Here is a 27926-nt window from a genome sequence, read left to right on the forward strand (position 1 = left end):
AATGAAGTATACAGCAATGTTAATATATAAGCATTAGACATAAGAGTTTTAAAAATAATTTATTAAGAAGTTTATCGCATGTGTACAAAGCTTTTATATTTTTATGCAAACAAGAGAACATCTAGAAAAAATAACTGCAAATGTAAATGTTGATAAATATTAAGATACAGAAAAACATAAACGTTCAGGGATGGGTGTCCATGACAACATCACCATTCTTATTTTTAACTCTTAGTCTACCAGAGGCATATTGAGTCTCTTGATGTCCATCAGCATAAACAGTTTTGATTGTGCCATCAGGATACTCACGTCTTTTGAAATCAGCTGTATGCACTTCTTGCTGACCATTGCTGAACTCTATAATCTTACTTCCATCTCTGAATTAAAATACAAAAAAATACCAATACCTTGGTCTTATTAAATTCGGCGGAAAAGAAAAATTAGGAACTGGGAAAAAGAATATGATTTTGGCCTAGTTACTGTTTGAGGTTCAATTGCTATGCAAGGTATTTTTCCATAAAATGTGCATACCTCAAATACTATTTTATGTTTCTGTTATTGATTATATCAATCTGCTATATATTTTGCTTTCCCTTTTTCTCATTTTGCCACATAAGTCTATTATGCTCAGTTGTAATGACTAGAATCAGCCTAATTTTTTCAACGGTTTGCATCTCAACTGCCATCAGTCCAAGAAACTAGTTATTAATACTGGAGTTGTCAAAAATATTTGGGAAGATAAATTTAGAATAAGTCATAATTCTGGCCATAACTCTTCCTCACCCTTTTTATTCTTCAATATGGGGAAATGGCCATGGACTCAAAACAAATGGTCATCTGAAAAACAACCAGTAGAGTTTGATTGATTATTCCCCCCACCCAGCACTTACCCTGGGTTGCTCCAAAAACCAGACTTAATGATACCCCCCTCCATATGTTTGCAATTGAATTTAGATCAAACTTTCTCTAAAATTATATTTTATCAGGGTAAAAACCTTACTGTTGCATGTGGACAATAGTGCCATCAGGAAAAATGTTTACTTCTCGCCCATCTGTGAATACATTCTTAATGGTTTGATCAGGGAATATAATTTCTTTTTTTCCATCTGGAAAATGCTTTTCTGCAATAATACATTCATACATCAGATTTTTCTTACATTGTATGTACAAAAGAAATGGAATTCATGATAACTGCGTGCAAGCGCTCCCCCGTCTTACCTATCTGTCCATTTGAGAAATGGAGAACCTCTAAACCTGTAGGATAAGTGGTATGTGTAGTTTTTGCATCCGCATAATAGTATATCTGTTGAGAAAAGTTTTAAAGTTAATGTGAATGCTGGTGCATAGTTCTGATTATGTAAAACTGCCATATGATAGATACATACAACTCTCTGATCGTCCAGGACTTGTTTTACATCCCCATTAAAAAAGGTTACAGTTGTAGTCTTTCCATCGCAGCTTACTTCTTTCCTTGTGCCATTAGGGAAGATAATAAGATGGCAACCATTTTTTAACACTTTTTCAACCTAAAAGGAAGCAAGCAAAAAGTTTCACTACTAATAATTCTAATCTGGGAAAGTTTAAATGAAGCGCCATATAGCTTTACTTTTGTAAAGTCACACAATATTCAAACTGCTATGCAATCCCAACATTTAAAAACAAAGAACTTTAAAAACAAATGTCTCTCTCCCCTGAAGAAATTAATCTGATTAGGATTAGGGTTTCTTCCTTAATTCCAAAAAATCATGGATACGGTTTTGCAACAAAGTATTACTATCCTGACTCCTCCAGTCATGGTTCAGCCTAGGTCACGAGTCAAAAACAGCACTGGTTGGTCTTGTGGATGATCTACAGTGGATGTTGGATGGATGTGGTGTTTGTACCTTTATCTTGCTAGATCTCATGGCAGCACTCAAAGCAATTCTGGCGCACTTTTGTACCATCTAGGAGGATTACGAATCAAGGGTAGTATTTTACAATGCTTCTGCTCCTTCCTGAGTGGACAATTCCAGTGGATATTAATGGAGGAAATGTTGGACTATGGATATATTGATGATAAGGTTCCCAATCACTCTACTGTCCCCTCTTTTCTTCAATGAATAGAATTTGTTGAGAGCTTGTCCATAGATTTGGAGTTGAGATATCAGTTTGCTTATGATAACCAGCTATATATCTCCAAACTGGAGATACAGTGCAAATTTTGAACCAAATCCTGAAGAATTACAATAGGAAAGAGTGAAGGAGGTGATGAAGTATAAGAAGCAAGATGAAGTTCCTGTCTCTATAGACTCCTCTTAGATGAGATGGTCTCCTCCCTAAAGTATGCAATTTGGGAGTGCTTCTATACTCACGGCAGCTCCTAAAATAAGAAATGGGGGCTATGGCAAGAATAGTCTAAAGCTGGTTTGGCATCTGGAATAGGAAGCACATCATCTCTTGAAATGGAAAATATCTATGAATCATTCCATTTACTTGTTTATTGTAAGCATTTGGATGCTGCCTACCCCACAGAATCAAGGGGGGTTACAATCATATAAAGTATACAAGTATAATGTTTTTGACTCAGTTGTTTAATCGGGTTCTCTTTATTTAGTTTTAGGGCTTGTGTGGACAGCAGATCACACGACGTTACCTTTTCCAACTCTTTTACATTTTCAGCATTTCTGAACACATGAAAAGATTCGTAATATTTTCCAAGTAGAATGTAGCCCACCTTATATATTACCCCCGTCATGGATATACAGCAAAAAGCAAAGAGCCGAGGTGGCGCAGTGGTTAGAGTGCTGTACTGCAGCCACTTCAGCTGACTGTTCTCTGCAGTTCAGCGGTTCAAATCTCACCGGCTCAGGGTTGACTCAGCCTTCCATCCTTCCGAGGATGGGTAAAATGAGGACCCAGACTGTGGCGGCAATATGCTGACTCTGTAAACCGCTTAGAGAGGGCTGAAAGCCTTATGAAGCGGTATATAAGTCTAACTGCTATTGCTATTGCTAAAAAGATAAGTGCTTATGCATTTCAGAATCTTAAGAACAACAATGAGCTGAATTGCAAATGTTCAACGTTTAGTCCCGCATCTATTCCTTGTAAAATTATACAATGGGGCCAAATATGAGCAAGTTCCATGTACTTGGTATTGCATGGGAATAGTTTCAAAGATTGGAAAAATGGCGGTCTGCTTTATTCTGTTCAAGATAGCTCAAATTTAAATTCCATGTTGTGAAGATTTTCAAGACTGAGTAGAACATGTAAATAAACTAGTACACTTTGAGCTAATATCAAAAACCGTATTGTGTCCATTCTCGGTTTGAATTTCAAAAATTCAAAATAATGTAGCACACTTTTAGACTAGATCTAAAAGATCTACAAGATTAGCATTCTTTATAGGTCCAAATATGGAACAAGGAAACATTCCCACTGTACTTCATTGTTCCTTAGTGCTGCATCCTGTTATAGCGAATAAGAGGAACTTACTTTTCCATCAGGATGACTGGCTTCTCTCTCAACTTCTTCTTCACTTTCTGAAGACTCAAAAGTTATTGCTGCTAATGATTCAGTAGTTCCATCAGCAGGAAAATTCTAAAATGGCAAAAGCAATAGGAACTTCTTAAAGAGGCAAACTATATTGCTATGGATTTTGTACAGATTATACCTCATGATACTGAGTTTTTAGATTGACAAGCAATTCTGTATTTCATGTAGCTGTAAAAGTTAACACTCAAGAAAATTGTTTTCAAAGAGACCTCATTTTCCAAAGAGAACAGGGTTCCATACCATGAAAATCAAACATCAGAATAAAAATTAGTTAATTGAATTTCTTGCATCTGAGATGTTCAGAAGATAAATTCTGCCTATTCATATTCTAAGAATAAAAACTAGGGTTTTCTAAAGTACATCTTTATACATCATGTAAGTATCAACCAATATTTCTCTGAACACTTTTTACAAATTTCATCATGGTTAAAAGATGCATATAATGGGCATAAATAAGTATTTTGTTTAAACCATTAAACCATTGGTTAAACCATTAAACTATAACTGCCATAATTGTAATAGTCATGGTCATATATGGTCAATTTTAGAAATCAAATACTAGCATGCCTGCTTTCAACAAAAAATAAACTTACTGCCATAAATGTTTAGGGTGTTTCAGGTGTTATTACCTTTTTGTCCAAATCAGCTTCATATGCTTTTGCTGGTTCACATTTTGGTGACAAGCTTCCTAATTCAAATATAGATTCATTAATAAATAGGAATATAAACCTTCCAAAATCTTATCAATGACATTAATCCACTTAGAAGAATATTAAACACTGATAATTGATCTGGCAGAACATATTTAAAATCAATATAATTTTTTTTTAAAGAAAGAAAACAATTTGCAGCTTCATATACTTTGCAAACAAACAAATCCATTCTAACAGATCCAAAATTCTGAAGGGATAATAAACTGCCACTTCTGGCTACTAGATCCAATTTTTAATCAAACAGTTTACCTTCTGATGGCAAATCACTTTTGACATTTATTTTATTGCTCTTTTCTACTTGATTCATTGAAGACCCACTGTGAGACTTGGGCAATGCTGCTGGCAAATGCTAGAAAGACCAAAAAAAGGGGAAATATATCTTCTTCAAATGTCTACTATTCCAAAAGTTAAGCTTTTTCAAGAAACAAATTACGTCATTTTTAAAATTCAGAAACCAACAACATATGGTAAATATTACTATGCACATTGGTATACTTCACAAAAGCAATCAAGGAATTGAATTTTATAGTAATACACAATAATAAAAACTTTTTTTAAAAGCTGCAACTTTTGTACTTCAGTTCTGCTCTTCCCACCAAAATTGCTAATATTTCTAGCTATTTACATAGAACACTGAAAGGCAGTTTATACTGTACTATAACAAAAAGTACAATGGATTAAAAAAAAATCTCCCAGTGCCTGGCAATGCGTCACAATACAGATCACACAAAAGCAAAGCGACATTTTTAAAGACTTGTGCCCTTAGAGGATGAGAGCCTACAAATCTCTAGGAAAATGCTATTCTAGAGGATGGATACTGTATAAGATCGTGATGGTGAACCTATGGCACGCGTGCCATGGGTAGCATGCAGAGCACTCTGGGCACACCACCTGTTGCCCCAGCCCAGCTCCACCGGACATGTGTGTGCGCCTCCCACAAGCCAACTGATCTTCGGGTCTCTGCCATGCATGCGCACATGCATGAGGGGACGCATGCACGGGGGCGCTCACATTTTGGGGCCCTGTGAGGCCCCCTGGTGCTCTGTTTTGGGCCTGGAAAGCCTGCACTAACCTGGAAGCAAAAAAATGGGCATGGGGGGGGTGCATGCATGGGGGAGCGCAGGGGGGTCACACACATGTGCAGGGAGCAGGGCACGTAGGGGAGTCATGCACACATTGCATTATGGGTGCGGGTATGCTGTCGCACGTGCTTTCAGCACGCAATGACAAAAAGGTTAGCCATCACTGGTATAAGAGATGGCACATTACTGGAGTCCCATTGGTGGCATTATTTAATCAATGGGATTCAGAGCATCTCAACTCTGCTTATCTTACTGGACAGACAGAAATTACTGAGGCAATACCTCAGATATCCTAACACTATCAAAATAGTGTCGTACCTTGGGACTCTTCAATCATTGGTTCTGGGAGGAGCGATGAGTACCAAAAACGATGAGTACCAAATAATTTTTTCCCATAAGGAATAATGCTGAGTCACAAGGCAACCAATAGCTACAAGTTCTAGTTTGTGCACTGAGTACCAAACCAAAAAATACTGGGACAAAATTTTCATATCAAAATGAGTACCAAATTGGTGAGTTTCAAAGCAATTGAGTACCAAGGTACCACAGTACTTTACTCAGGGTTCCTTGAATAGTGAAACATACCCAAATGCAATAAAGTTTTCTGAACAAATAGCAAAACAGATGCTTTTAAAGAAACAGCTGTCCGGAAAAACCATGCGTTGAAATGTAAAACACTTGTCACTTTAGGTAAGTGTTTATTCTCAATTTCACCTGTTCCTATGAAGGAAAGGTATATATGTATCAATCGACCTATCTCTTCACACTCAGAGTTGGGAATAAGGTGACGCCATGTTTTTTTAGAAAATGGAAAATATAGTGCCAAGTAGCTCTGAATACTGCTTTTTTCTGTAATTTGATACATGCAGTGGAACTCCAAATAAAATTCTCTCAGGTCTGGAAAACATTGCATGCTGCTTTTGAAGCAGTGCAAAATCTTTGTGTCTCTAGTTTTCTGAAAACTTTTTTTTTCCAAAAAGAAGAAAACTCACTGTAGATTCATGCGTGTCTGAGGAACCAGAATTACTAGTTTTCTTTTTCTTGGTGGGGGCTTCTTTTCTCTTCCAGGCCTCCAAACGGAATCGTTCCATAATTTTGATTTCTTCTCGCAGTTGTGTATTCTCCTTCGTTAAGGCTTCAATCTGATCCCTCAGACGAGTATGAGTTGCTGACCATTTTGTTTCTCTCTTTTTTACATCTTCCTGCAGTGTTGCTATTTGTTGCTTCAAAGCCTTGAGAAAAAAGACAGATGAACATCTTTCCATAGCAGAAAATCAAAACGATATTAGAAGTACATTCATTCACTTCAGCAACAAATAATGTACTTTTCCCCAAAAGACTCACTTTTATACTTTATAATACAATAGCAGAGTTGGAAGGGACCTTGGAGGTCTTCTAGTCCAACCCCCTGCCTAGGCAGGAAACTGTATACCGTTTAAAACAAATGGCTATCCAACATCTTCTTAAAGACTTCCAGTGTTGGGGCTTTCACAACTTCTGGAGGCAAGCTGTTCCACTGATTAATTGTTCTAACTGTCAGGAAATTTCTCCTCAGTTCTAAGTTGCTTCTCTCCTTGATTAGTTTCCACCCATTGCTTCTTGTCCTACCCTCAGGTGCCTTGGAGAATAGTTTGACTCCCTCTTCTTTGTGGCAACCCCTGAGATATTGGAACTTTCCTGCTCGCTTTTTATTAACCTGTGTTCCTCACTTTTAACACGTAATTGGATTCCCCCTTCATAGATTGTGAGAAGGAAAGGAAAAAATTGCAGAAAGTATCAAAGCAAGGCCTATTGGACCAGAAGAGCACTCCAACTGGGGAATAAGCTGCAAAGGGTAATTGTGCAAGAGAGACAATCACAGAGCCAAGGTGGCGCAGTGGTTAAATGCAACACTGCAGGCTACTGCTAGATCAGCAGTTCAGCGGTTCAAATCTCACCGGCTCAAGGTTGACTCAGCCTTCCATCCTTCTGAGGCGGGTAAAATGAGGACCCAGATTGTTGGGGGCAATATGCTGACTCTCTGTAAACCGCTTAGAGAGGCCTGAAAGCCCTATGAAGCGGTATATAAGTCTACTGCTATTGCTATTGCTATTATTCTATAAGCAACAACTGAAGCAATTTTTAAAAAGTGGTAACTTTTACTTTGCTGTATGATGCTAAATCACTGTCTCCCAAGGCAAGTGCTGCCTTAGAAACAATTTATAATGCTTCCATTGTGGTCTCTGTGATAAGACAACCAGGGAGTGACATTTGCCAATTTCCTGTTGGCCAGCTGCTGTGAGCAGAGCTCAGCTCATTCACCAAGTACTGCCTGCCATGGTCATTTAATTTGTGAAGCAGAAGAGAGTGGACACTGGTCTCTGCAGGGTATCTATCTGCATCAAGTCTTCACAAAGTACTATTTATATGCCATCCTTAATATATTTGTGGGCATGCCAGTTTTACACACACACACACACACGCACACACAGACACACACATTCTCTTTCTCTGATTATTTAGGAAACACTACAAAGGATTTTTACAGGGATTAAAATAAGTTAAACATAACTGAAACAAGACTTAAGTAATAATGTAATAATTAATTCAATTTGTTAAATCTAGAGTATACAGAAACACACTCCTTCATCTTTTCATTTTGAGACTATAAACATTTCAAAAAATGGTAACGCATATCTGGAATCCATTCTTAAACATCCAAAATCTGTTTATTGTTTCTTTCCATCTACATAAAATGATTGCTTTTGCTGAACTGTACTGTTTTATTACTGAGGGTGGGAGAAATGTACCATTCCGCGTGTGCCCTGGAAAACCTCCATGAGGTATGGCTAACTCATTGCCAATGCTGCTGCTCCTTTCTGGCCTTCATTGTGAAGTGGGAGCTGGATGAAAGTCAGTGCCAATTTCCCGCTTTGGTCCACGTGAAAGGAACATAAACTGATGTCCAAACAGCTGTGCTGGCAACAGACCCAGGATGAAATGAGAGGGCTCTGGATAGGTCAGGCAAGCTGTCATGTGGTCTATATTTTGACACTGCCTGTTTTTCAGAAAACTGATGAACCAATCTGACTGGTTATTATTAATGTCCCTATACCAGCAACTCTTCCCCGAGGCAACTTGACACATGCCACCCCTTTCGGTACACATCGGGGGTGGGTTTCAACCGGTTCGCGGCGGTCCCTGCGAACCGGTTGGTCGGAAGTAAGTAACTTCCGGGAACGGCGGAAGGGCCCGCCCGCCCACCCGCGGTCCTTACCCGGTTTTGACGAGTTCTGTGCTTCCATGCATGCGCAGGACGCATACAGCACCTGCGCAATCGTCCAGGAGCAGCTGGAGCGTCACGCAGACGCTAGTAGCATGCGTGCACTGCGTGCGTGCACCGCGTGCGTGCCCGAGGACGCCACCGGCCCCGTTCCAACCGAACCGGTTGGAACGGGGCGAGAAACCCACCCCTGGTACACATCCACATCAACTAAACCTCTCCCACCACTGGATGCTGGTGGTTTTTTTCTGCCAGTTAGTGACACTGGCCAAGAGAATAAATAAAAATAGGGGAACTGGCCGATTAATTGCCCTTAAATTAAACCTCTCCAAACTACTTGCAGCTCTCATTTCTGAGGCAGATTAAAGGCCAGCTATCAAAACAGGACAAGTTATGCCACCTGCTTTCTCTTTTGACTCAAGGACTGGAGAAATGCGCAGTAGCATGGCTGTGAGGAAGGTCCCACAATCATCCATGATTGTGATAATTATCGGATGAAGGGATTTTAGCTGCAATTGAAGTAGGATGTACTCCAAAGACTAAGAAGAAACAGTTGAGTATCACATAGCAATGGTTTCACAGCCAAGCTTATCGAACGAGACAGTTTGGTCTAGAGGTTAAGGCACCAGGCTAGAGAGCAGGAGATTGTGAGTTCAAGTCCTGCCTTAGCCATGAAAGCCAACTAGATAACTTTGGGCCAGTCACTCTGTCAGCCCAATCCACCTCACTGGGTTTTTGTTATAGGGAAAATAAAAGGAGAAAGGTATGTTACATATATTTGCTGCATTGAGTTATTTATTTATTAGTAAATAAATAAATGTTTTCTCCTAAAACCTTCACATGTGGAATGTATAGGAGTATCTAGTGCAAAGCAATTGTTTTCATTAACAAACTGGTTGATTCACAGGAAAAAGGTTTGAACAGAGAAATGAAGGGAATCTTTTCAATTCTTGATGCAGTGTTCTGGTCACCATGGTGTAAAAAAATGAATCTCTTTGGTATTATGGTCATATTTGCTCTTGTGAAAAAATGTCAACTCCCCCCCAAATTTATCTGATGCTTTAATTTCTGTTGTTAGGCTGAAATACCCATTATTCACTTCCTTCACCTAGGTTGATCATTTATGTTGCATTCATACCTGAATTTCATCACGTTCTTTTTTATCTGGAATGGCTCTAGCTGCCTGTGCATACTTCTCAAAAACTTTTCGTTCTTTCTGCAATTTCCTTGCTTCTTCTTTTTTAAGTTCCTCTATTCGAGCAAGCTCTTGTGTTTTATGGTGTTCAAAGGCAGATTTTTCTTTCCTGAAGGTTTATAGAACAAAAATTACAAAATATTAAATCAGATATCACAATGTAACTTGGAAACATTAGTCCATTTTTTTTAAAAAAAAGATGTGCACTGAAGCTGAACTCTTTAAAGATTTTTAGAAAATCCTTTTCATTTATTTATAATAATAGGCTTGAGATATTTTCAAAATCTATCCATAGATTGTTGGCTGGAGAAATAAACAAAAGAGAATTTATATTTATAATTCTCCTTGCTAAATCAACAATTGTTCAAAGTAAAAATTCTTAACTGATCATTGGATACTGTGCTAATGTATGATCAATTTTTTTTAGAAAAGGCCCTTATAATATTTGAATATTAAATTCATACATTAATTATATTATTTTTAATTCTGGAAAAAGTTACATACTTTGGCAAGACATGGAAACAATGACTGAATTTTGACATATAGTGTTCCAGAACATCAAATAAAATACAACCCTACCTGTTAATGTATTTGGAGTAAATGAGGAGCCCAAAGTCTCTTGAACAATAGGAGCATAACTAAATCATCTCTGCATAGATGTGGAATAAAAGAAGAAAAGACTATAGGGAGAAACATAATTTAGATCATTTAGCCTGTAGAGACAGAACTTACATTACCTAATATTTTCCAGGGCAGTTTCATGCTCTTCTCTAAGTTTTGATAGGGATGCATTTTCAGTCCTGAACCTTTCAATTTCCATTTCCAATTCAACAAGCTTCTCTTTCAAGAGCTGTGAACGCACACTCTCCCCTAAATAGGAATAAATTATATAAAACTTTTGAATATGTATCAAATCTCATCTACTCATCTCATCTTAAAATGGGATTAATACCTAGGGCTTTGCTGAGGATTTTATAAGGTCAGTGGAGTTTTTTAAAAAGCATTTATTTCCAAAAAATAAACCCTCCAATTGTAGCTATTATAATTACAGAACCGTAAAATTGGAGAGGTTCTAACACAGTGATGGCTAACCTTTTTGTTGTTGCATGCTGAAAGAGCGTGTGTAAAAGCGCACCAGCGTGCCAGCACCCATAATGCAAGGCATGTGGGGGGGGGGGGACCTGGGCACCGCTCCCAACCCCCAAGCATGTGCGCACATCCTTCCCCGCACCCTGTTTTGAGCCTGGAAGCCCTCCTGCACCAACCGGGAAGCCAAAAGGAGGTGTTGGGGGGGGGTGCGCAAGCCCCCAAAATGCAATGCAAGTGCCCCCCCCACATGAATTACATTACATGTCCAAAATCCAGGAACCATGACTTTCATGGAATTGAAATTGGGCAAATTTCATATAACATTTTCTGACATCTTATCATGAAACAGTTGGTGACATAATACAAAATGTCATAAAACATTTCCTGTGCTGATCTTTGATTGCACTATACCAAGGGTAAAAAAACTCAAGGTCCGTGGGTGGGATCCATCCTGCAGGGTGCTTAAATCTGGTCTGCGGGGCTGGGCTGGAAACAGGAAAGGACTGGCCCATGCTGCCTCTGGCAGCCAAAATGGCTGCCTCCCCATGCCACGTTTTGACTGGCAAAGTGTTGCAAGAGGCCAAGCAGGCCAAAATATGGGGCACCCGTCCCATCTCTCTCCCCCCCCCCCCCGGGTTGGTCCACGGAGGAGAACTACAATGCTGATCCAGCCCTCGAAGAAATCCAGTTTGACACTCCTGCACCATACGGTTCCTCATGAGCTATTTTCAAGACAGATACATTTCTGAATTTTACAGTGAAGTTAGAACATTTGACGTTCTGTCACTGAGCAATCTGCTAAGGAAATGACTAAAAGGATGACCTTCCTAAGGGGTCACGGGTTGTCTAGTTTTAATTAAAACCATTCGTGACAGACTGCAAAATATGCATCAAATAGCCTCTATATGTCTTACATAAAACTGCTGCAGAGTTTGAAAATGATGCTTTCTAAATTAATAATTAATTTAATTATTAAGTAATTTTTGGCTCTTAACAGTGGTTTACAGTGCAATGAATCTACTTGCCATGTAAAAAGAACATACGTATATAGGATATTTTGTATAAAATGATATAGGGCTAATTCTTACATACAGTAACTGATTTTTCTCTCTTCCTTACCATTTGATTCTTCCTGAGTCATGTTTGATTTGCTCTCATGTCTTGATTGTGCATCTGCCTTCGGTTTAGGTTTTAGGGAAGGAAAGAGTTTTAGCATCAGATCTGATGTAGGAGGCTCAGTTTCCTCGTTAACTGTCATATTTTGTTTCAGCAAAGCATCTCCTTTCTTCACCATGGCAATCTTCCTTTTTATTACTTTATCAGGAAAAGGTGTCTTAGAACAATCAGGAGTCAGAGGTCCTTTAGAGAGCATATCCCCATCTGGAATGTGTGTACACAGATTGCTATTCTCAAAGTCAGTCCATGAGATTTCATCATCAAACTCAAATTTATTTCTGTCCCTACAGAACACACTTGGATATACAGTATCTCTACATAGCTCATTAGGCTGGCCACCGTCCTCATTTTCCATTGAAACGGGACTCTTCGTGTTCTCTGTGCTCTCCAATTGTTCTCTGCACTCTGAAAATTCAGGACAGTCGCTTTGGTTTTTCAAAGTCATCTTCTCAGCTCCCTCACTTGCAGGTTTTATGGTAATCTCAAAGTCTTCTTCACTTTCAGAAGTCATCTCACTGCTTTCATCAGAGTTGTCTTCATCTAATTCAGAATCTTGACATTCAGTCGAGGAAGAAGATTGAAGTGTTTCATAGTCAACTGAACTTCTATGAAACATGAACGGTTCTGGTACCTGGGAATTATCCTTGTGGCTTTCCTGGTTAGATGCTTGGGAAACCCAATTTCTTCCGTTCAGGTTAGCTGCAGCTGTGACATTTAGCACATTCATCTGCTGCTCCTCCAACCTTGGTTTAATCGGCGTAGAAGACAGTCTATGCCCTGAGGAAATTTGTTGGCCTTGATCCAAGATCCTTATTACGAGTGAAGAGTTACTGGCAAAAGATACTTCATCAGCAGCCTGCTCCAAAAACAAAAATTCATCCAATTCCTTTTTTTCTTTTTCTTTTTCGGCTTCCCAATTTCCCAACTTCTTTTGGAAAGAAAGTTCAAAAGACAGCTCTTGGTCTCTTTCACGTGGATTTATAAGAAATTCAGTTACTTCTGACGGTGCTTCTTTTCCTGCTGGTAACTTGGCATCAATTTCATGCAGCTTTGCAAGTGGCCTTACATTTTCTTCATTCTTTTCTTTTTCTCCATTTATTTCTGGTCTTAGAGAGTTTCTCAGTACTTCCTTTTTCATTTCATTCGTGTGTTGCCTTGCAGATGAAGAAATACCTTTTCCAGTGCCATTTCTGAGTCTCGTCGTCTTTCGAGCAGAAAAAGACAAATTCTTTTTGGTTTTAATATTCTGATTTACAAGTTTAGGCACAAAGTTGTCAGAAATTTTATTGGAAGAGGCAGTTTTCCGATGAAGCGGCTGTTTGTCTGCTTTAATTGTATTTTTAATTTCGAAGGGATCAGGCTGTAGAATTGTCTTACTTTCTTTTTGTTTAGCTACTTTATATTTGGCATTGGTATATCTATTTAAGCCTTCACCTCGTTTTAAAAATGGTTGCTTTGAAACTGGTTTCTGGAATGCTGTTTTTTCAGCAACCTAAAAAAGAAAAGCAATTTATATATATGTAAGAAATTATATATAATTATATATAAAGAGCCAAGGTGGCGCAGTGGTTAAATGCAGCACTGCAGGCTACTGCTAGATCAGCAGGTCAGCGGTTCAAATCTCACCGGCTCAGGGTTGACTCAGCCTTCCATCCTTCCGAGGTGGGTAAAATGAGGACCCAGATTGTTGGGGGCAATATGCTGACTCTCTGTAAACCGCTTAGAGAGGCCTGAAAGGCCTATGAAGCGGTATATAAGTCTACTGCTATTGCTATATTGCTATTGCTATATCAAAATAATCTGTCAGATTCCAGATTTTCTACAAACTGTACACCTACATGAAAAAAAAATTATCACATTATGAAACAGACACATTTTGTATACTGTAACTATTAACCTTGAGAGTTGCTTCTTCATTCAACCTCTGTTCTTCCAACCGTATCTGCTCTTCTAGAAATTCTTCAAATGTTTGCTTTCTCTCTTGCATACTAGCAACAATAGGCCTGTTTCAAGAGAATCAAAACAGAACAAAATAATTTTGTATATTTTTCTTGTTGCAATTTATTAAAAGAATTAAAATTGTTAAATCCTGCAACCCTGTCCTAACGCGCCCAATACTCATGAATAAAGGCAAATATACATGTCCCAGGATAATGTGGCAGGATCCAATCTGGGTCAAATGTAAAGTTTAATGACCAATTTAGATTGGATTCTGTACCCAAAGCTATTGCATTTTAATACATTTTCACCTTTTGCCATTCATATGATGCCATTACTTCCCTCTCCTACAGATCTACTATTAGTTAATCCTTTCCATCAGAAATAGATTTAACACACCAACTTTGATTGGTATACTAACTCTGCTCTTTCCTGGACAAATGCAGCCTAGTTGCAATTGTTCATGTGCTGGCCACTTCATATTTAGACTGGTACCATGTGCTTTATGAGGAGCTACCTTATGCTTCGTTCAGAGACTGCAACTGCAACTGCAAACTGCCATAGCCAGATTACTGAGTGGAGCCTTTGAGCATGTACTACCTACTGAAACAATGAGTTACTTATCCAGAGAAACAATTATGTTGTACAAGGCCATCGCTATTGCTGTTTTGATTGTAAATTGCTTTGAAATTCTGAGGCATAAGAAATGGTATATTAATATATTAAATAATAACTAATAATATTTAGATCCTTCTTGCTCTCTTTTTAAAACTTGGTGTTACATTGACCATCTCCTACAATAGGCATCCATTACATTATTTATTTTAATGAAAAATGCACATGGAGACTATTCATGCCCTGATATTTACTACGCTGATGGTTTGAAATTTCAAAGTGGATATAAGGATTTTGGAGTCACCTGGGAAATATTCAAAATAGTAGTACTGAGCTTTTTAGTAATAGTATTCAATTTCTCCCCAACATTTTTATAGACCAAATTTTAATAAGATGATCCTTCTAACATTCTGCTTTCTAAATTCCTGCAAGTATCTATGGAGATTCTGAATCATCCAGGTGATGGTTGTCCCAAAATTGCTTTTCAACAGGCAACTGGACTTGCCTATTTTTTTTTCCTTGAAAATATTTTGCTTCTCATCCAAGCAGCTTTCTCTGTTCTGGCTGAATGGTGGGGAATAGAAAGGTTTACATTCTTAGTAGTCATCTGGTCATTAGCACTCTGAAGGTTAATTGTTAGTTCTCTGAGATTTGTTGAAGCCATTTGGGGATTTATCTGCGTGACCCGACAAATGCGTGCACGTCAAAAGCGCGCCGACGAAACCACGGCGTCAAAAACCGCGATGTCATACACGTGCCCTTAACAACGTGCCAACAAAACCGCACCCACAAAAGTGTGATTTCAGTTAAGGTAAGGGTTAGGTTCAGGGTTCTGTTTAGGGTTCTGTTTAGGGTTAGGTTTAGTGTTAGGTTTAGTGTTAGGTTTAGGGTTAGGGTTATTCGGTTGTTATTACTTGTTCGTTGAAGGTGCACTTTTGTCGGCGCACTGTTGTTGGCACGCTTCTGCGCTCATTCGTCGGTGCAATTTCGAACTCGCGGTTTTTGTCACCGCGATTTCATCGGTGTGCTTTTGTCAAGCGCGCATTTGTCAGTGAACCATTTATCTGTACCCTCAGGATCACCTGCATCAGAGGGCAAATGGGTAAGGACCTTCTTGGGGCTGCTGAAAGGGCTGCGTTGTAGTCAACGATTCTCAGAGAACTAATGACCAACCTTCACACTGCTAATGACTAGATGACTGCTAAGGAATATAAATCCTTCCATTCCCCACCGTTCAGCCAGAACCGAAGAAGCTTCTTGGATGAGAAGTGAAACATTTTGAGTGGAAAAAAAACAAAAAAGTCCAGCTGCCTTTTGAAAAGCACCTTTGGGATTTCTGCAGATGGATCCACTGGAATCTTCTTCCAGGCAAATAATTTTGCTACTGCCATTCTTTCAGCTTTAACTGATAAATATAATCAAAATTAATAAGCTTAATTGCTTTTACATTTTTTGTCAGCATTTATAATACTGCACTTTTACTTCTTTTACCTTTCTTCTTCATTAACAGCTCCTGAACACTTCCCTGCAGTCAGAATTTTAGAGGCCTCCGTATTCCTTTGATCTTCAGAATCACTGTCTCCTTCTATATTTCCTTGTAGACTTGGTTCTGGAGACTGTTTAGTTTTGCCTTCAAAAGTAAAAGTCATGCAAAGCTATTCCCCACTGCCTCTTTATGCACAAAAATATTTCTTGTGCAATCTTTGTCAATAAAGCAGTGAGGTTGCCCTTCTAGCCAAGATCTTGATTTTTCTCTCTTCTAGCTTTTGTTAAAATTTACTTTATTTTCCTTTTAAAAAAATGTAACCACAGAAACAAGGTGAGGGACATACGTCTTAGCAATAGATAATAAAATATTCATTGAGAATATTCATTTCAGAGAGTAAATGACAGGATTTAAAATTTTAAAATATCATAGCAGAATTTATTTAAGAGATTGAAAAACTAATTGAGAGCCAGTTTGGTGTGGTGGTTAAGGCATCAGGCTAGAAACTGTCTTTGGCACATAGCCAATTGGATGACCTTGGTCAAGCCATTTCTGAAAATTTTTCTTTGCAAGAAAATTGTGCAGGCTTGTCCAGACAATCCCCAACAATCTGACATGATCACAGTAGAGGGGGGGGGGGGGGACAAAGACTCTAAAATATTTTTTTCAATAAACTGGGGTAAACAAAAATAATTTGGACAATTGCATTTTGCAAACAGAATAATTATTTCCCAAACTAAATCAAAGGTAACTTTTCTAGTATATCACAACATCTGCCATCTTTTATACATCAACTTTCCATATAAAAAAATCTAATAATGGAGGCTTCGTATTTTTCCATTATTATGCTATAGCTGCACTTGAATCGTATCAATCATCATATATTGAACAATTATGTTTTCCATTGTATGAGTTATCTCCCTAAATAAAGACAGTAAACGTATCTTGGGAGCATAACTACATTGTCCAATACCCTTGCTGTTAATCCCTCTGATCATTTCTGTTGAGAATCTTTGTACAACCTCAAGGACCACCACATATGCATATAGGTACCTTTTGTTTTACCAAATTTCCAAAATGTATTTGAACCTCTCCCAATTATTTTTAAAAATTCTATGGAGATATAATATTTAAATAGTGTTCTCTGATTTTTGCTTATCTAGAACATAACATAGAGTTCTACTATGTGTCTACTCTATGGTATTGATTCTTAAATCTGATTCCCATGTTTCTTTGAGAAATGTCTAACCACTACTAACATTATTTTATATATTTTGGATATTAGACTTTTAGAAGACTCTGAAGGTTCTAACATAAGATTTTCAAGCCTGTTAGTGGTCGTGATTCTATCCTATTATAGATTTTATTTTTAACACATCCTCCCCCATTTCACCACTTAGGAGCCAATTAAAGTTCATTCATGACAGTTACTGTTTTAAAATATCTTCTGGAATAACATCTTTGTCTACAGACATTACTGGATAGCTTTGCAAAAAATTTTGGGATCCTTAATAGGCATTAATGAAAAAGAAGCCAGAACTATTTTTTCTCCAATATTTCCAAATCCTCAAGAGAATAGTCAAAAAACTTGTTAATACATGTTGGATTTTCTCACCTTTGAAGTACAGAGCAATGCACAACCTCAAAGATTTTCACCTTACTCTGCAGTCAAAGGATTTTAAATTTGGTTTACATTAGTACAAAGATTTGTCTGCTCCTACAATCTAACAGTGTAACATGCAGACCATGAAAAGAAAAGAAAAAATATCAAAGTATGTGAGATTCTGTCTCATGGTAAAAACTCTGGATTTTTTTAATTGGACCAATTCTCTCATCTATATTATGAAAGTCAGAAATTAATCTACGTAACCTTTGAGTACATAGAATTACTTTACAGAAATTCTTTTAAGAAAACCCATCTGTCATTTATGTAAAATAGAAGACCCACTGACTTCCTAAGATACGTCTGTGAAGATGTGGAAAGCAGGATAAAAGATTGAATCTTCTCTACAAGTTCTCATGTATTCAACTAATGAGAAAATCATCCCAAATGATTACCAAGGTAGAAAGAGTAAATGAATTTGGGTTGAAAAAAACAATAAAAATAAATAACATTGCTTGTTTTTAGAAAATCCTCCTCAGGATTTGGAATACATTTCCTAAAAAAGATAAAATGAATTATTATGGTAAATCTGAACACCTCTGAGACCCAAAGCTCACCATATCTCTTCATCTAGCTCCAACCAATATAGAGAAAGATATGGAAGCTATTTCCTTAGGCTGAAATTTGTAAAGATTCTGAAATAAAGAAAAGATTATCACTGAACTCACTGAACTAGAAAAATTTCCATTTTTTTTGCAAGATTGAGGAATCACTGGTATTTTCCAGTAAGAGAGAAAATCGTAATCTCCAATGGTGAACAAATTTCTGTATCATTACATATATTATATCAATAACTCTAGGTTGGCCAATGTTAGATATACATGTATTTTTGGTAAGGATCCAGGTTTGCTTTACCTGAAATAGACTTTTGGTCTTCAAGTTTCAATTCATTGTTTCCTTTCAAAGAAATGTCTAAAGGCTGCTTCTTATAAAACGGGTCTGCAGAATGACTTTTCTTCAATATTTGGTTATGATTGAAATTTTGTAAATAATCTCTTTGGTCCGCAGGAGAAGAATCACGAGGTGTACTGTCCCAATCAGTGTTGCCTCTACTGGGACATTGTGGAAAATAAGGGACAGGAGACAAACAAACCGATCCAGGATAGTTCTGCGTTCCATCATCTTTGACTGCAGGAGAGCCTTTCATTTAAACACAAAATGACAGATACTAAACTGATTTGTGGGAAACTGGAACATTCACCTTTTCCATTCTTTTCTGCATCTGCTATTTATTATCAAGGAAAGCCTGAAACACTTAATACTTTGCAATTGTAAAGATACATATTTTGAACCAGGGGTGAAATCCAGCAGATTCTGACATGTTCTGGAGAACCTGTAGCAGAATTTTTGAGCAATTCGGAGAACCAGCAAATGCCACCTCTGGCTGGCCCCAGAGTGGGGAGGGAATGGAGATTTTGCAGTATCCTCCCCCTAAAGTGGGGTGGGAATGGAGATTGTGCAGTACCATTCTCCTGGAATAGGGTGGAAATGGAGATTTTGCAGTAGCCTTCCCCTGCCATGCCCACCAAGCCATGCCCATCAAGCCACACCACGCCCACCAAGCCATGCCCACAGAACCAGTAGTAAAAAAACAATGAATTTCACCACTGTTTTGAACTAACTGTATAGTTAGATAGGGTAGAAGAACAAATCTGAAAATCTTGGGCTGAGAATTTTTGCATTTTCATTCATGTGTCTCTTACCCTTATTTTTAAAAATTATTTCCAAAAATACAAATGTACCATTTTCCTATAGTCAAAACTAATATTTATTCACGTGAATCATATTTATTTCATAATTCTGAAACAGCTGAATCATTTATTTGGATTTACAAAGCTTCATCAGTCTCCTGTTTACCTACTTAGTGTGTAAAATGGGTGTCATATTTTCCACACCTATTTAAAAAGAAGATTTACAGGTAGTCCTTGACTAATGACTGTTCATGTAAAGTTACAATGGCCTTGGAAAAAAGTGACTTATGATCTGTACTTGCACTTACAACTGTTGCCCCCACCCTGCGGCTACATGATTGCAATTTGAGTGCTTGCAATTGGCTTCACATTTATGACAGGTTGCACCTCCCTGCTATCAAGTAATAATTACAATTTGCATGTATTTTTTTTGCTGGCAAAAAAACACCCATTTGGGATGTTGAGGCCATTTAACAGCATTGTGATTCATTTAACGGCATGGTTTTCTTAAAAACTGTGAAACTGTAAAAATTGTCAAAAAAATCAGGTCCAACTCAAATTATAATCATGATTTACCAAAGAAATTCTCCTCCCAGTTGTGGTCATAAATCAAAGACTACCTGCACTGTGATTTTATAAGAAGGATAAGTTTTAATAACATGAATTCTATGCATGAATTACAATATGAACCTTCAAATTTCTAGAATTTGTTATGTTTAAAAGAGGACACTATAGGTCTTAATAGTAGCAGCCACAAAATGTCTTTCTAATCAACGTGTTGGAGAAGGATCATAAGATGCTTAAGCAATTATATAGTAAAAAGAGAATTATGCCACATATTTATACACTAATAAGGATGTCTGAAAAAAGAGGTGTCAACGTCCATCTTCCAAAAATCTTTAGCAAGATTCATATAGTTCAATTTATATGGTTAGTGATTAGCTAGGCAGCAAGAAAAGTAGTTTTTACCAGCTATCTCAAAACACATAAAAACATATGTAAAATGAATGTCTACTAAATATTTTAAAATTAGGTCACACTCACCAGTGTGCTCTTGCTGCTCAGCAACCAGTGAAAGTAAGTTTTGTTGCTCTTCCATTAATCTCTGAATTTGCTCCATTTGCTGCCTCCTCAGAATCTCCTTTTTGTGGTGTTGCAGTTCTTTAAGCTTAAGTATAATTAGGTAGATTTATTCTTAGATCTTATGCATTAGACTAATGAGCTAATACAGTTAAGGGAAACAGCCCCGACAAAAAACCCTTTCCTTAATTTACTGTGAATTTTGCTCATTCACATCCAGCGGTTTACATGAAACCGCTGGGCGAGATCATCCGAAGGCACGGGATAAAATACCACCAATATGCGGACGATACACAGTTGTATCTGTCCGCCCCGTGCCAACTCAATGAAGCGGTGGACGTGATGAACCGGGGACTGGAAGCCGTTAAAGGGGACTGGAAGCCGTTAAAGACTGGATGAGAGCAAACAAGCTGATACTCAACCCAGACAAGACCGAGTGGCTGTTGTGTTTCCCTCCCAAAAATTTGACCAACATACCATCACTCAGGCTGGGGGGGCAAAATTTATACCCCTCAGAAAGGGCCCGCAACTTGGGAGTCCTCCTGGATTCACAGCTAACTTTTGACCACCATCTCTCAGCTGTGACCAGGGGGGCATTTGCCCAGGTTCGCCTGGTGCGCCAGTTGCGGCCCTACCTGAATCGGGAGGCCTTCACAACAGTCACTCGAGCCCTTGTGATCTCTAGGCTGGAATACTGTAATGTGCTCTACATGGGGCTGCCCTTGAAGAGCATCCGAAGACTTCAGCTAGTCCAGAATGCGGCCGCGCGAGTGATCGTGGGCGCACCACGGTTCGCCCACATAACACCGATCCTCCGTGAGCTGCACTGGCTACCTGTTGGTCTCCGGGTGCACTTCAAGGTCTTACTCACCACCTATAAAGCGCTCCATGGTAGTGGATCTGGCTATTTGAGAGACCGCCTTCTGCCAATTACCTCCCTGCGTCCCATCAGATCGCATAGAGTTGGCCTCCTCCGTATCCCATCCGCCAGTCAGTGCCGACTGGCGACTACTCGGAGGAGAGCCTTCTCTGTTGCGGCTCCGACACTATGGAACAATCTCCCCGTGGAGATTCGTACCCTCACCACCGTCCAGGCCTTCCGCACAGCCCTCAAGAACTGGCTAGCCCGTCAGGCCTGGGGATAATCTTATTTTCGCCCCTCCCGAATGCTGAGTGAATGTTGAGTTTTACTGTCTAATTTACTTTGTGCACATCTCTTTTTGGTATTGTCCTACACTCCCCTTCCCTTTTTTGATTGTAAGCCGCCCTGAGTCCCCTCAGGGAAAAGGGCGGCCTATAAATAAACAAATCAAAACAAATCAAATCAAATTCAAAGTCTTTCAAGGGAGGATTTACAGTCACAGTTACCTTATCTGGCTTGGAGAGCTGCCAGGCTGATATCTGCAAAACTTGGCAAGGAGTCTCAGAGAGTCACGAACCAATTAAGTGAAATAATTCTCTCCTGCAAACTCCACTCCCCTTTTGCTCCTCTTTTATTTCTTCTGAGAGGGGCCATTCATCGTCCACCTGTGGCCTTACTCCCAAGTCGACCCCTGTTCTTTAGCTGTTCCCTTCATCTGGCAACTCTGCGCATGCGCACACTGGGAACAGCTGTTCGTCTGCATCACTGACGTCTGACTCTGAAGGCAGCTGATAACTGGCATACGGCTCTGGCCCCCTCTCTGCCTCTGATACAGAGCCCTCATCAGAGCCTTCTGCAGACTCCAGGACTGGCCCATGAGTTACTCCCCAATCTCCTTACTGTTCGAATCTGCTGCCAGCTCCACTGGCGGGCCACAACAAAACTAACAATATACTTTAAAAACATTTCTAGCATTGAAGGCTAAGCACAAGTACCACCTAATTCTTGCAATTTGTACAGTAGAGTCTAGCATTAGAACAGGTGAGAAAATATGGATGTGTTACTGGTTGATAAGTACCAGACTGAGATTCAAATGAAACTATAACATCTCTCCTCAGATTTGGCAAGAGTAGAGAAACCATAACAACACATAAAGAAGTGGGTTCACGACAGTTTCCCTGGCAAAAGGTTTGAACTATGTACCCAGTTTTCACAAGGAAGAATATTTTTAATCTGTCTAAAAAACATACATCATCTTAGTGTTTTTTACCTGTTCCAGCTTTTGTAAGAGTAATTCAGTGCAGTATCCTTCATCCAGGTCATCTAATTGATCAGAACCAGGCTTAGTTTCAGTGGCGGTCCATTGAGCTGGGACATCTTTAACCATTAATGTTTGTTCCCTGTTAGAAGCTGAAGCTGTCTTGGAGACAGCCACTTTTTCCTCAAAAGAACTTTTAAGGTCCAGTGTTTGCTCTTGGTGCATAGTGTCTTCACTTGGAGAAATGCTACTTGATCTGTGCATCAAATTAACACAATGACCCGATAAGACACTTTCCGTGCTGATTGCTCTGGTAGTTTTCAAACCAGGGAAAGCAGGATTTAGTATGACTCCAGCACGGGCAGCGTTAGACATCCAGTCCGAAACCAAATTTTCCTCCCAATTCAGATCTGTGGAGATGGCCATCTGGAAAAGTAAAACAGTCCAACCTTAAATAATCTTCTTGCCGAAGAAGTTTGAGAAATCCAAGGTCTCACTTTCCGTTCCTGAACAATTTTAAAAAGAAAACAAAAACATAATTCACATACAGTTAACGTTCGGCTTACAATGGCAATTGGGGCTGGAATTTCTGTCACTAAGTGATGGAGTTGTAAAGCATGATGGAAATCCCTGTAGTGCCATTGGTCATCCTTAACTAAATCCAACTGTGGTTAGAAAAAGTAATTTCCAGCCAGCTTTCCATAATCAAAGTCAGTGGGAAATCTGGCAGGATGTTGCAAGTCCCAGACCGACATGTATAATACTAATAAGTAATATTATTTTTCTGTGTCCAGACCTCACATGAAACTCAAAGGTGATATAATGATGTTTGTGTGCAAATTCTTTGTAGAGAATTTTTCTACAATTTATGTAGAATCTCATATTATCAATCTGATATATATGTATACAATTATTATCATTGTTAAACATTTATTTGACTATAACTATTATTACTTCCTTTTATGTGAGATATTCTAAATTTGGAATACATTTATATTATGGCAATTTCATTACATCATCCACAAACCATCCAGTAATAATACATCTTTATATTGTATTCTGTATAAAATTGTTTATTTTTTGTTACAAAATGCACAAGCATTCCTCTCCATAGTCCTGACTTACAATTTATATAAAATCTCATATTATCAATCTAGTATATATGTATACATTATTATCATTGTTAATCATTTAGTTGTCTATAACTATTATTACTTCATTTTATGCATAATATTCTAAATTTAAATAAATTTAAATTAATTTTTATTATAGCATTTCATTACATCATCCGGTATCCATCCAATAGTAGTGCAATCTTTTATCTCTTGCCATCTGTAGTATTTGCGTTCTAATTGCTTTCTTGGTAGATCTTATATGGACTTCTCTTGGCAACTTGTTTTTCACTGCATATCTTGTAGTATGCTTGGTAATTCCTGAGGTAGGATGGGGATCTGGTGATTTATCTAAAAACTGCATGTGGAATCAGGGTAACTGATCTAGCTCATTCCCACAACTACTAGAGGAAAAAGATAGGAAAGACTAGTTCAGATGCACAAGCCTCTGAAGCCCGGGCAAAAACACCTCCCCACCGTGATGTAGGAGGCCAACTAGGCCACGGCCACCATGGCCAGGCCCACCCAGCAACTGGGCAGAGAACCCCTTTTTGAAACCCACTTCTGTTAACTGGTTGTGCTTCATAATGTAAAAAATATGATTGTATGTATCAGGCCAGAGTTGCTTGAAAGGTGACCAGCTATATCCGGGATGGTGGACCTATGGCACGCGTGCCGCAGGTGGCACACGGAGCCATTTGTCAGGGCACGCGAGGTGTTGCCCTGTCAGCTGGCCAGCATGCATGCACCAACTGGCCAGCTGAGTTCAGCCTTTTTTAATGCCATTTTTCGCCCTCCCCAGGTTCCAGAGGCTTTATAGGAGCCTGGGTAGGGTGAAAGGAGCCTTCTCCCCCCGCGAAGGCCCTCCGGAGGCTTCAGGAGCTTCCGTGAAGCCTCTGGAGCGCAAAAAAACCAGCCCTATGGGCAAACTGGAAGTTCGGGAACGGACTTCCGGTTTGCTCGTAGGGTCGGTTTAAGCCCTCCAGAGGCTTCAGGGACCTTCAGGAGGCTTCCCTGAAGCCTCCAGAGGACTAAAAACAACCCTACGAGCAAACCAGAAGTCTGTTTTTTGCCCTCCAGAGGCTTCAGGGAAGCCCCCTGAGGGTCCCTAAAGCCTCCGGAGAGCCTCCAGGGGGGGGGGGGCGGGGAAGGCTGTTTTTGCTCTCCCCTGGCTCCTATAAAGCCTCTGAAGCCTGGGGAGGGCGAAAAAAGCATGCAAAAATGGGGGGGTCGCGCCTCTCATACGCGCATGCGCACTGGGGGATCGCACGTTGCAATATGAGTGCGGCATGGCCACTCAGGACCCCCTGCCCTCCCCCCACCTATGGCATACGAGCCAAAAAGGGTTCACCATCGCTGAGCTATATCAATCAAACAAACGAACAAAATACCCTTCTAGACTGCCCATGAGCTTTAGAAATGAGAGTTTTACTAGGGTCCTCTTCCTTTTGAGTGGATGTTTCACTAAGTAGTTATGGAGAAAAGAGAACTTCCAGGGCCTTCCATTACCGATGCCACAGGGAGATTGGTTCCTCTTATTTTATATCTACAAGAAGCCATTGAGCGAGATCATTTGCTAATAGAAGTCAGGTATCATTTGTAAGCTAATAAGGATTTTCCTATGTGAATCAAAACAGCCATATAGTGCCTCCTGGTGGTTGCTATAATTGAAAATACCACACAGTATAATGTACACTGATGCTCCACAAGGAGGTGTAGAACTCATGATAAACCCCATATATAGGAAATAACATAATGTAAGATTAGTAATTCTCCTCATAGAGAAGGAGGATTTCCATATTTTCAGTAAGCTAATTCTCAGTTGAACATTATGACTGCACGCCAGACAAGAGATGCAGTAGTAGGCCTTTCCTGATTTCCTGGAGGCTATTAGGATATGGATAGGGACAAACATTTAGTCTTAAGGCAGAATTACTTTAAGCCTGAAAACCTTCTGATACCAAAGACCATCTTAATTCTGGACAGGTCATTAGCAAAAGTAGATTGTAACCCACAATTCTTGCTCAAAAAACTCAGTGGTGGGTTGCAGGCGGTATGCCCCAGTTTTCACCAAAAATGGGCCTGTTTTCCCCAAAAACGCACCCAGTTTGGGCCTGCAGAGTGCTTCTAAGGGCTTGGGAGGGCGAAAACATGACGCACTGAGGGCTTGGGATGCCAAAAATGCTTGTATTCGGTCTGTAAGACACACCTAAATTTTCACCCACTTTTAAGGGTGGGGGAAGGTTTGTTCCTTCGAAAAATACAGTAATTAGATTATATAATTTTTAAACTAAGTTTTAGTTCTATTACTTAGGTGTGTAAGTCAGAATCATATAAACCACAAAAAATAAACAAGCACATAAATACTCATGTACTTTTTTTCAGCTTCTTGGACCATATTTGATCAGACTAATGAGTGACAATTCTTAACTAATTTGGCCTGCTTCCTCTTTTCATGGAAATATAATTTGATGGAAATATAATACAATAATTAAGTGTCCAATATTTTAAAAATCTATTTATATTTGTGTTTTTTATTTGGCTACCAAATTTATTTATTTACAGTGTCTTAATGCCACCCAATCTTTCAGTTCTAACTGGCTTACAATTAAAAATAATAATTTATAAAAAATCTATAAAACATATACCAAAAACATATAAACACAAAATGAAAATATGATAATTCCACATGATAAATAGACAAGTAATCCATATTGCTGTCCTGTTGGTGTAAGACAGCAGTTGCTGTTTTTTCATTTCACAATTACCTTGACAGAATTCAACACAACCTTGTTCCACATTCTGATTTAGGCAGCTTTCATAAACTAAAAATAGTTTCTGTGTTGGTTGTGATAATATTTTTTATTTATAAATCTCCAGAGTTTGCAGTGTCTTTCCCCCCTTTATATTATGTTATTAGAAATCTTGTTTATTGTTAGGTGTCATTTTAACAGTGATGGTTATATAATTTAAAGATAATTAACATTGTACTATTTAGATAGTTTAGACAAGTATTGAGAAAAGAGAAGAAAAAGAAATTATTTACAGTTTAGGATGTCAATGTTACAAGCATAATATTATTTGCCTTTTTCATCTAAAGTTGAGTAAAGCATTGAAAAAAGCACTACAACTCATATCAAAGTATTTGTTATATAATGTTTTCATCTTAAACCAATTACCTAACAGTAAAAGTAACATTATTACTTTTATACTTTTTTTATTATGTACCATCAAGTCGTTTTTGACTCCTAGCAACTAGATATTCGTCATCACAACCTATCCTTAATCTACTCTGTCAAGTCTCCCAAATGGTGCATTCATTCTACACTGCAACTGAGTCCTTGCTAACAATCATTAATAATTGTTGATTGTATTGTGTGTATACGCACAGTACATATGAATGAAAGGGAAAATAAAGCAGATTTGACAAGAATTAAATATCAAACAAGTAGAAAAAAATGATTTTTTTTATTTTAAAAATTGATTTCTGACTATTTGCATGTTTTTAACATGGGAAGATAAAATACAAGAGTCATCCCATAAGTTCGATATGCACCCAAATGAATCATAACCCTTTAAAACTCTGGTGTCTCCAAGGACAATGGAGCCCCAACTCCATAAATTATCCAGATGAGATTTTATTCCCCATTCATTTGGATGGCACTTTTGCAGAATTGCAATGCCTGACCCAACACAGGGATTGTGCCAAAGATGCCAATGTGTTCATTTACGTAGCCTTGGGGCCTTTTTGACTTCTTAATTAAAAACTCTATTCATCTGGTGTGAGAAGGGGAGAAGGCAGACAGGAGGCAAACACGAGCATTGCTGACTGGAGAATTCTGGGAGTTGAAGTCCACAAGTCTTCAAGTCGCCAAGTTTGGGGAGCCCTGGCCTAAAAGGTGGGCTAGAGATCTAAATAAAAGGAAGCGAATTCGCCGTCACGTCCTCAAATCCTGAACACAGATGCATCTTATGGAATTCCGGCAGCGGAAGAAAAACAGACTACAACGGCCTCTCAGTCGCCTCACTCACCTCACTCGACGTCCAACCTCTTCCCGCAGAAAGCGCCGACAGTCGGATCCTTTACAAGTACAAACCTACCGCCACCTTCGAAGCGATCAGCGCCACAGGCTGAATAGGGAGCGCAGAGCCTTCTGGGAGTCGTAGTTCCCC

The 27926-nt window shown here is 38.9% G+C and overlaps 1 protein-coding gene across 1 annotated transcript; it reads right to left on the reverse strand.

Moving 5' to 3' along the window:
• Positions 1 to 81: 81 nt before the first annotated feature.
• On the reverse strand, positions 82 to 27926 carry CENPJ (centromere protein J). Its single transcript, XM_032219236.1, has 17 exons — positions 27786 to 27926; positions 22654 to 23147; positions 20486 to 20609; positions 18606 to 18890; positions 16093 to 16231; positions 13946 to 14051; positions 11992 to 13540; positions 10521 to 10653; positions 9727 to 9892; positions 6319 to 6558; positions 4494 to 4593; positions 4161 to 4219; positions 3472 to 3576; positions 1386 to 1526; positions 1219 to 1303; positions 1001 to 1121; positions 82 to 377 (listed from the first exon to the last, which is right to left on the reverse strand). Exons 2-17 carry the CDS (start codon positions 23065 to 23067, stop codon positions 185 to 187), a joined length of 3960 nt encoding a protein of 1319 aa, XP_032075127.1. The 5' UTR covers positions 23068 to 23147; positions 27786 to 27926; the 3' UTR covers positions 82 to 184.

This window comes from Thamnophis elegans, chromosome 6, assembly GCF_009769535.1.
Source record: "Thamnophis elegans isolate rThaEle1 chromosome 6, rThaEle1.pri, whole genome shotgun sequence".
NCBI lineage: Eukaryota > Metazoa > Chordata > Lepidosauria > Squamata > Colubridae > Thamnophis > Thamnophis elegans.

Bases quoted from the DNA above. Each gene is read 5' to 3' on its own strand.
- CENPJ (XM_032219236.1), bottom strand. From the start codon at position 23,067: ATGGCCATCTCCACAGATCTGAATTGGGAGGAAAATTTGGTTTCGGAC. The intron at 18,891-20,485 runs GTGAGTGTGACC...TTTAAATGAAAG, and splicing joins TGAGCAGCAAGAGCACACTG to GCTCTCCTGCAGTCAAAGAT. The intron at 4,594-6,318 runs GTGAGTTTTCTT...TGGTCTTTCTAG, and splicing joins CAGACACGCATGAATCTACA to CATTTGCCAGCAGCATTGCC.